The sequence below is a fragment of the Podarcis bocagei genome, assembly GCF_964188305.1.
Source record: "Podarcis bocagei genome assembly, chromosome: 2".
NCBI lineage: Eukaryota > Metazoa > Chordata > Lepidosauria > Squamata > Lacertidae > Podarcis > Podarcis bocagei.
The window spans coordinates 25,324,041-25,334,127 of NC_138126.1; the positions used below are offsets into that span (position 1 = coordinate 25,324,041).

General features: G+C 55.4%; 1 protein-coding gene and 1 long non-coding RNA gene across 3 annotated transcripts in view; one reads left to right on the top strand and one right to left on the bottom strand.

Annotated features, from left to right (window-relative positions):
* IL17RC (interleukin 17 receptor C) overlaps positions 1-9,132 on the top strand; it is a 51,695-nt gene extending 42,563 nt beyond the window's left edge. For both annotated transcript variants that reach the window (XM_081182143.1, XM_081182144.1), the window contains one exon: positions 6,771-9,132. In XM_081182143.1, coding sequence (XP_081038269.1) covers positions 6,771-7,444 — 674 coding nt within the window. In that variant the 3' untranslated portion in view covers positions 7,445-9,132. The remainder of the gene's footprint in view (positions 1-6,770) is intronic.
* LOC308581395 lies at positions 8,396-9,572 on the bottom strand. The gene is made up of 2 exons (XR_014005049.1): positions 9,098-9,572; positions 8,396-9,065 (listed from the first exon to the last, which is right to left on the bottom strand). It is a non-coding gene; the product is annotated as an uncharacterized lncRNA (long non-coding RNA).
* Between the last annotated feature and the right edge of the window lie 515 nt (positions 9,573-10,087).

The following is a 10,087-nucleotide window of genomic DNA, read 5'->3' on the forward strand; positions in this document are numbered from 1 at the left end:
ACCAGTGGCCAGGGCAAGGGGGGAGTCTAGGGGGGCACCCCAGGAAGATAGAGCCAGAGGGGACTCAGGGGAGAGCAGTTGGAAATCGGGACCAGCGTCACCGCCAGGGAGCAGGGAAGAAGAAGGGAGCCAGGGGGCAAGCGCTGGCAGCTCACCACAGGAGGGAGGGCATGAGTCAGGAGTGGCCACACCTCCATCGGGGGGAGAAGAAACGGTTAAGAGGAAAGTGGAAGGTTGGGCGCGCGCGCCAAGTTCAAATGCAGAGGAAGGCGGCGCAGTAAGCAGCCCGGAAAGGGAACCAGGTCCTAAAGCCCGGCGCAAGGAGGCAGGAGGGTCCGGGTCAGCGTCAGAAGAATCCAGGAAGGAAGAAACCCCGGGGGGTAGAGGGACCCAGAGGAGGACAGTCAGGCGGAAAAGGTGGAGCAGGGCTAGGATATTAAGTTGGTGCACAAGGGGCGGAGACTCAGACGGAGCCTCGCCGATCTAGCTACTAGACGTAGAGTGCGCGCAGCAGCGTGAGAATGGAAACTGCAATTCAATAAAGACTTTTACTTAATGATCGCTGGCTAGCGTGATCCTCTGTGAGCTAGGATCTTCAAGCAGCTCTGACAGTAAGCTCCGTCTCACTCAATTGTGGGCATCTACAACCTCGAGGAGGGGAGAGAAGCAGGTGCCCACCAGCGAGCTCACGAACGGCAGACGACATGACGGCTGAGCAGCAGATAGAGGAACTCAGAAAAGCAGTGGCACAACTGAATGCCGAGGCTCTCGCATCCAGGAAGAGAGAGGAGGAGGCAGCTGCCGCCTGCAGGGATCTCCAGGTCAGGTTAGATGTGCTGACAAAGCAGACACCCCGGCAGGAGGGAATTGGGTTGGCGAGACGCACAGGCGGGCTGGTCTCTCACTTCGATGGGAACCTGCAACAGTATCCCAACTTTAGAGCAGACGTACTGTGCGCACTGCAACTGCTGCATAAAGACTTTAGAGATGAGCAAGAGAGAGTGGGATTCATCATGTCTCATTTGCATGGGGATGCTAAAGCATGGCTACGCAATTTATGGAGAGATAAGGATCCGGCGCTCCAGAATGCAGATGCCTTTATTAAAGCGATGGATGGGTGTTTTTTATCAAGCATTGACGTGGATCTTGCCCGGAAGGAGGTGCATGGGCTAAGACAAGGGAGGGCCAGCGTCAGGCAGTACCATGCCCGCTTTTTCGCCTTGGTCAGTGCCCTGGAATGGGACAGAGATTCGGCCCCTGTAAGAGACCTCTTTTGGGAGGGGTTGCACAGCTCGATTAAAGATGAGATCGCGAGGGGGGAGAGACCCCGAACCACCCAGGAGGTCGTTCAGAGGGCACTGGCAGTGGGGGTGAGGCTGGAAGAACGCCCGTGGAGCAGGGACGAAGGGCGTGGAGGGCGCGAACCAGCCAGGGGCCCCTCCTTCCTTCCCAGAGAAGCAGCGCGGGCGCAATCCACGCCTCCGCCAGGAGGAGGAGCCGAACCTATGGAGGTTGGAGGTGCAAGGGCTCAGTCAGCAACCAGAGCCCTAGCACCGGCAGCAGTGAAAGCGAAGCCTCCTAGAGGGAACAGGAAGTGTTACGTCTGTGAGGAGCCAGGGCATATGGCGAAAGAGTGTCCCCAGAGGCTCCACAAGCTCACTGCAGCCTCGGCAATGGTGACTGCAGCAACGCAGCAAGGAGGAACACAGCAGGGAAACGAAGCAGTCTGGCTGGAGGAAGAGGTCCTGGGGCCCAGCCAGACGTGTTAGTGCCGCAGTCCCCAGAGATTTTACAGCCCGTGAACCCCCTCCCGCCCAAACCAGTGGTGAGGCTCACCGCATCTCTCCAGCTGCCCGATGGAATCACCTTGGACGTGCCCATCACAGTGGACTCGGGCAGCAACGCGGACTTTATAGGGCAGGACTTTGTCGACAAGCACGCTATACAGTTGCTGCCGGCCACACTGCCCCTGCAGGTTGTCACGGTGGATGGCAGGGAGTTGCTAGGGGGGCAAGTGGTGAAGCAGACGCCGCCAATGGCGATGCGACTTGGGAATCACAAAGAAATCATCAGCTTCAATGTCACTCAACTATCGGATACGCCCATTGTATTGGGAATGAGTTGGCTGGACAAGCACAGCCCAACGCTGGCTTGGTACCAGAGGCAGCTGGTCTTCGGCTCTTCCTTTTGTGCTGAACACTGCATCATGCACCGGCAGGAAGGAGAGGAAGAGGAGTCACAGCTGCTGCTAGGCACGCTGCAAGCGATTCCCCACAAGTACGCAGAATTTTTGGAAGTTTTCTGCGAGAAGGAGGCGGACAGGCTACCCCCTCACAGACCATATGACTGCAAAATTGACCTGCTGCCGGGGGCGGCGCTGCCTAAAGGGAAACTGTATTCCATGTCGGAGGACGAGCTGCAGGAACTCAAAGAGTTCATCGATCATAATTTGGAGCGCGGTTTCATCCGAGAGTCCAAGGCAGCGGGGGGCAGTCCTGTATTCTTTGTTAAAAAGCGAGACACGCCCCAAAAAAGACTGGTCGTGGACTATCGCATTTTAAACAGTGTGACCAAGCCGTCGGACTTCCCCATGCCCCGAATCGACGACCTCCTGGCGAAGGTGCGGAAGGGAAAAGTGTTCACCAAATTAGACCTGCGAGGGGCGTACAACCTCATTCGCATGCGGGAGGGGGATGAGTGGAAGACGGCCATGTTCACGCCACTGGGTACCTACGAATACAGAGTTATGCCTTTTGGACTGCAAAATGGCTCCCACGTTTTTCAAGCTTTCATGCATCACGTGTTGGCGGGACTTCTCTACAAGACGTGCGTCTGTTTCTTAGATGACATCCTGATCTTTTCGGAATCGCAGCAGGAGCATGACAGGCACGTCAAGGAAGTGCTGACCAGACTAAAGCAACATAGGCTCTACGCCAAGCTGGAGAAGTGCCAATTCGACGTGACGGAGGTGGATTTTCTGGGCTACAAGTTGTCTGACAAGGGGCTCGCCATGGACAGCGCCAAGGTTCGAGCGGTATTGGACTGGAAGAGCCCACGCAACCGGAAAGAGGTCCAAAGGTTTGTCGGCTTTGCGAACTTCTATCGCAAGTTTATCAAGGGCTTCGCTATGCAGACAGCGGCCATCACAGACACGCTTAGCTCCAAGAAAAAGAAGTTCGTTTGGACGGAGGAGGCGGAGCAGTCCTTTCAGGCACTCAAGCGTCTCTTCGCGTCGGAAGAGCAGCTGCTTCACGTCAACCCCAGCAGGCCGATGAGGGTGGAGACAGACGCCTCGGACAGAGCCGTGGGGGCGGTCCTGCTGCAAAAGGACCAGCAGGGGGTGTGGCGACCGGGAGCGTTTTACTCCAGGAAGCTCAGCAAGTCCGAGCAGAACTACACCATCTGGGACAGGGAGTTGCTGGCCATTCATGCAGCGTTCAAAGCGTGGCGGCACTTCCTGATCGGCGCCAAGCACACGGTGCAGGTTTGCACGGACCACAAGAATCTGGAGCACTGGCGCACGGCACAGTTCCTAAACCAGAGGCAGATACGCTGGGCTGAGTTTTTTGCGAACTTCGACTTCCGCATAGAGTATGTCCCGGGGGACACTAACATCATGGCGGACGCCCTCTCCCGTAAGCCACAGTATCTGGAGGACGCAACGCCAGCGGCAGCCATGCACATCTTCGCACCAACAGTATGGGCGTGCGCCGCGGCCACCGTGGACCTGGAGGCGGTGCGACGAGCGTTGCAGGATGACTCCTTCGCGCAAGCAAAGATGGCAGAGGTGCAAAGGGGCAAGGCTGTGGCCGACGGTTTCCAGCTACGAGATGGATTGCTCATCCGTAAAGGGGCCATCTACGTGCCGGGAGACGACCTTCGCGCCAAGGTGCTGCAGCAGCTGCACGACGCGCCCACGGCCGGGCACTTTGGCAAGGAGAAGACGGTGGAATTAGTAGCCAGGGATTTCTGGTGGCCTGGAATGAGAGGGGAGGTCGCAGACTACGTGGCAAGGTGTGACACCTGCCAGAGGGCCAAACCAGTGCACAGACCGCCGGCCGGACTGTTGGAACCGCTGCAAACTCCGGTCGAACCTTGGGAAAGGGTGGCTCTGGACTTTGTCACAGATCTGCCCAGCTCGAGGGGCAAGACGGCAGTGCTGGTGGTGGTGGACCTGTTTTCCAAGATGGCCCATTTCATTCCGTGTGCTAAGGTGGCCACGGCGGAGCAAACCGCCAAACTGTTCATAGACCACGTGTTCAAGGTTCACGGTCTGCCACGGTCTATTCTGTCCGACCGCGGGCGGCAGTTCATCTCGAATTTCTGGCAGAAGCTGATGGGCTTCCTGAACGTCAAGATCAACCTGGCGTCGGCGAGACACCCGCAGACCAACGGGCAAGCGGAGCGGGTCAATGCCATCATGCAGCAGTACCTGAGATGCTATGCGAATCAACAGCCTGCGACGTGGGTGGATTACCTGCCGCTTGCCGAGTTCGCCTACAACAACACGAAGCACGTGTCCACGGGGGTCACGCCGTTCTTCGCCAACAACGGGAGGCACCCCAGAACCTTCCCGGGACTGGAAAGAATGGGGGAGGGGGAGCCGCAGACGGCAGATGCGTTCGCGTCGGAGCTGCAGGAAGTCCACGATCAGCTGAGGCGCCACCTGGAGCTGGCCAAACACGCATACAAGGTACAAGCGGACAGACACAGAAGGGTTGGCGAAGAGCTCCACGTGGGAGACTGGGTCTGGTTAGCAGCCCACGCAGTGCCGGCCAGGTCGTTGGCCAAGAAGAAACTAGGGCATAAACAACTGGGGCCCTACCAAGTCGAAGAGCAGGTCAACCCGGTAGCTTTCAGACTGGCACTTCCGGAGGGTTCCAGAATGCATCCGGTGTTCCACAGATCGGTGCTCACTCCCTACAAGGCACCGCACAGGTTCCAGGAACCCGGAACGGCGCCGAGTCCGGTCAGAGACAGAACAGGGCACGCGGGAGTGGCACAGAAGGAGCGCATCAACGAAGTCACGGAGATTTTGGACTCCAGATGGGGGGAAGAGGGGGTAGAATACTTTCTCGCCAAGGAGGGCACCCCGGCCAGTGCGAACAGCTGGGTGCCGGGCTACGCCTTGGACGAACCTCTACTCAAAGACGAGTTTCATGCCCTCTTCCCACATAGACCTATGCCAGCAGACTTTTTCGACGACTGGCTTTTCACGCCCACGCTTTCAGCCAGCACTTTCCGGGGGTTCGACTCGGAAGAGGACCCGACACAAGACGTCCGTTCCCCGGAGGGGTCACCCTCGGGATCTGCATCAGAACCCTCGTATTGGTGGGACGATAGACCAGAGGAGCAGTTCCGCAGAAGGTGGCTGGAAGGCCCAGGACGAGCAACGCCGCCAGGAGGAAGTGAGGGAGAAACGGACATGGACGTTTTCGGGGACGACCCAGGTTTCGAGCACGGCGGCACAGAGATGGAAGCGGAGGTGACCGTCGTCGACGAGAGCAGGGAGGAAGACCCGCGAGACTTCAGATGGAGGCCCGCCACGGGAAGCGAACGATATCCGACGTTCGTCCCTTTGCAACAGCAGCACCCAGCTCCAGCACCGGAAGGAGGGGAGGGGGGAATGGGGGGCTTCGAGGGGGGGATGGATGTCAGGGATTTAGGAGCAGAGGCAAGGCCAAGGGAGGAAACAGAGAGCGAAGGGGAGGAGGCAGAAGAAAAGATGAGTGATGACGACGACCCGAGATCTCCTAGTCTTTCCAGTGAATCAGAGGATTCACAGAAAGGAGCACCAGTGGCCAGGGCAAGGGGGGAGTCTAGGGGGGCACCCCAGGAAGATAGAGCCAGAGGGGACTCAGGGGAGAGCAGTTGGAAATCGGGACCAGCGTCACCGCCAGGGAGCAGGGAAGAAGAAGGGAGCCAGGGGGCAAGCGCTGGCAGCTCACCACAGGAGGGAGGGCATGAGTCAGGAGTGGCCACACCTCCATCGGGGAGAGAAGAAACGGTTAAGAGGAAAGTGGAAGGTTGGGCGCGCGCGCCAAGTTCAAATGCAGAGGAAGGCGGCGCAGTAAGCAGCCCGGAAAGGGAACCAGGTCCTAAAGCCCGGCGCAAGGAGGCAGGAGGGTCCGGGTCAGCGTCAGAAGAATCCAGGAAGGAAGAAACCCCGGGGGGTAGAGGGACCCAGAGGAGGACAGTCAGGCGGAAAAGGTGGAGCAGGGCTAGGATATTAAGTTGGTGCACAAGGGGCGGAGACTCAGACGGAGCCTCGCCGATCTAGCTACTAGACGTAGAGTGCGCGCAGCAGCGTGAGAATGGAAACTGCAATTCAATAAAGACTTTTACTTAATGATCGCTGGCTAGCGTGATCCTCTGTGAGCTAGGATCTTCAAGCAGCTCTGACAGCTGTTATGTTTGCAAAGTCAGCCCTTCACGAAAGCAGTGATAAGTGGCTGTGCAATTTGCTAAGTAAATTAATATTTGTAGTGGGAACAGGAGAGCATTGTCTCCACCCAAACATCGATAGGATTCCAGGAAGGAGCATGGTAGGGCCAGAGAGAGGAGAGTCCCGGGGGCCATAGATAAGAGTTCTGGAGGGCCGCATTCTCCCAATAGAAGAAGAGAGCGTTTGACGATTGCTTGAGAGTTAGGATGAGAGGTTTGGCCTTGGACGTACTGAGCTTTGGAATGGCAAGGTGCACAAGTGGCTGGTCATGATCTACGGAACACCAAGCCGTGGACAAACGCCCTCTCTCTTTCTTCTCTGCCAGGAGCGCTTCGGGGACGGCACATCCTCGTTCTCTACTCTCCCGACCACGCTGGCTTTGAGCGCCTGGTGGGCACCCTGGCTGGCGCACTGGCCCGGCTGCAGCTGACTGTATCCCTGGAGCTGTGGAGCCGCGGGGAGCTGAGATCCCTGGGGCCCATGCAGTGGCTTCATGCTAAGCGGCACCGGGTCCTGCAAGAAGGCGGAGCCGTTGTGCTGCTTTTTTCCCACGGCGCCAGAGCTGCTTGCTCGGAGTGGCTGGGTTGGGAGCATCAAGACAGGCTGCCGGCCGCCAAGCCCGACAGCACTTTCTTGGCCTCTCTGAACTGCATCCTGCCAGACTTCCTGGCTGGGAAATCCAGGGACCGGTATATGGTTGCCTGCTTTGAGGAGCTCTTCCCTGCAGACCAGATCCCCGCGCTTTTCCGTTCGGCGCCTGTCTACTCTCTGCCGTCGCAGCTCTTCAACTTCCTGCTAGCACTGGCTGGCCCCGGCGTGGGCCAGGAGAAGAGGAACAGCCTCAGGAGACACGCGGTGTGGATCAGCAAGAGTCTGGAGGACGCGGTGCGGGACTGCCGGGAAAAGGAGCCGAGCGGGCGTTATCCACCGCTGCTGCCTCCCCAGTCTGACGACACACAGCTGATGGGGACCAGCATTCGCCCTTCTGTAGAGTCCTGAGAGGGAAAGCTTTCAGAGGTTGGCTGCGTTGGGGGCCCTGTGTGGTTCCAGGAAGTTAAGCGGAATGCATGGACATGAAGGCTCCGTGTTGATCCATCACTGGCCAGCCTGCTCCCAGTAGCCGTGATGGCACAGGATAGCTGGACCATGTGAACGGATGCATTTGGGCACAGCAGTGAAGTGGATAGGTGTATCCCTGTGGAGTGCAGGATGTGTGTGTATTATCTTGTTTGGAAAAATCCTGACATTTTGCTACCAAGTGTGCAACTACTGAATATTTATCGTGCTTGCAAGAACGGAGGAATCCCATCTACACGGGCAGGGAGCAGTATACGACCAAGTACCATATACGAAGGGCAACCGACATGGGTGCCTATTGCTTTCATGCTCTGGTTAGGAACCCATAGAGTAGGGGGAGCTGGGAGCCTCCAGACGTTGTTAGACTCCCATCTTCTCTGACCATTGGCCAATCTGGCTGGGGCTGATGGAAGTCAAAGTCTAAAATTCCCCATTCTTGCTTGAAAGGCATCTGATTGACTGGTTGCTTCTGGAAACAGAAGATTTTTTCATCTTTATTATTTATTAGATTTGTGTATCACCCTTCATCCCAGGGCGGTTCACAACAGAGAAATGCAAAATGAGAAAACAAAACACATATTTGGCCCTTAGCCCAATCCAGCATGATGTGTCCTTAAGATTCCTAACTGGACTTAATTCAATGGTGAGATAGCTGCTGAGCTTCACTCAATGCGATGAGAAGGCTGATTTTTTAAAGTGGGAAGGTCTTTTTTAGGGAACGGCATCTAGAAAAACCCTAAACTTTTCTCTTATCCCTACCAGTACAGTATGTGTTTTATCTGAGCCAAGGGAATGGAACGTAAACGTGTTAAGGCAAGACTTTCCACTCTAGGTTCTCAGTTGTGGGATATCTATTTAAGCAATATTATCTCCCCCCCCCTTTTTTTGAAAAAAAGAGTATATTTCATTCTCTAGGGTAGCTTTCCTCAACCTGCTACCCTCCAGATGTTGGAGTCCAAATCCCATAATCCCTGACCACTGGCCATGCTGGAGCTGATGGGAGTTGTAGTCCATATAACCTTACATTTGCAATTATTTTTGAAAGGCAATTGCATCAAAATACTGGACCACCTCTCTCCATATGAACCAATCCAGCCCCGGCGATTATAATCTGAGGCCCTTCTTTGGTCTGGAAGGTGGGAACACGAGAAGAGGCCTTTTCCATGATGGCTCCTCATTGTGGAATGTTCTTCCCAGGGAGGCTTGCCTGGCGCCTTCACTACATATCTTTACGCACCAGGCAAGAACATTTCTCTATAGCCAGGCCTTGGGCTGATTAACAATCTATGACTTTTTAAATGTCTTGGTGAGAAGGTTTGCTTTTGTTTTAGTATGTATTTTGTGTTCTCATTTGTATTTTTCTGTTGTGAACCACCCCAGGATCTTTGGATGAAAGGTGGCATTCAAATTCAAATAATAGCCCCAAAATATATAACAGGCACCAAGCTGGGGCTTTGTCCTTCAGGAAACAGACCATGCTTGAACTGTGGGATTGTTTTTGTGGTTGTTTTTTATTGTTGTTGTTGTTTTTCAAAAAAGCCACCTTGATCTTCTGAAAAATAGGTTGGATATCACTTTTTAAACTAAATAAATAAATGCCCTATCATCCATGTCTTCTTCCCCTTCTGTTCCTCTATCTTCCTCTATTTCTTCTGAGCAGCTGCTGGCACAGTGAGCAAATTAATCACAAAGAAACATGCTATATGTTGTGGTCATAATTGCATGCAAATATCTTTTTGACCTGCTTCCAAACTAGAGTGGAAGTAGCAGGCAGCTTCCGGGCTCAGGTTACTGGAAGGGCTACAACATACAAACTGGATCTTGCCAGTTCTTTTTTTTGGGGGGGGGTGGCCAACTCTATGGGACTCTTCTGGGCTCCCCCACTTCCGGTGTTGTTGAGTCGATAAACTGGTGATTAAATAATGCATCTTCAGAGTTCTATGTTCCCCAGAGCCCTGTCTAGCATCCCATCTGAACCTTGTCCAATTAGCATTGTTTCACACCCCGGTTAGGCCTTGCCTTGCTGCCCTGCAGAACACAACTCCTGCTTGACCAGTGGCGTAGCGTGGGGGGTGCAGGGGGGGCCGGCCGCACCGGGCGCAACATCTGGGGGTTAGGGTTAGGGGGCGCAAATCCACGGGTTAAGGGGCGCAAATCCACGGGTTAGGGGGCACAAATTACTTGCCTTGCCCCGGGTGCTGACAACCCACGCTACGCCACTGTTCCCAGCACCTTTAAGCTACCCTTACCAGGATTCTCTGGGGTGGGGAAATATGCTTTCAATGTATGGTGTGCACGAAGTCACGGGTTTTGTCAAAAAACTCGTCTCCCTGCACCTCCGCCACGGATATCCCGTCCGTTTGTCAGACATTTCAGGCCTGAGGTTAGACGGAGGATGGGATCTGGTCTCGCCCAGGACCGCCTGAGATCTGCTTTTTGAGAAACAACAACTGGGCCACGCTACGCAGCAGCAGCACCTTCCCTTGCTTGTTGCTATTCTGCTGCAGAGGCGCAGCGCTCAGCCGTTTGCAGCCCGGCCTCTCGCCCCTCCTCGAAGCCGCATCC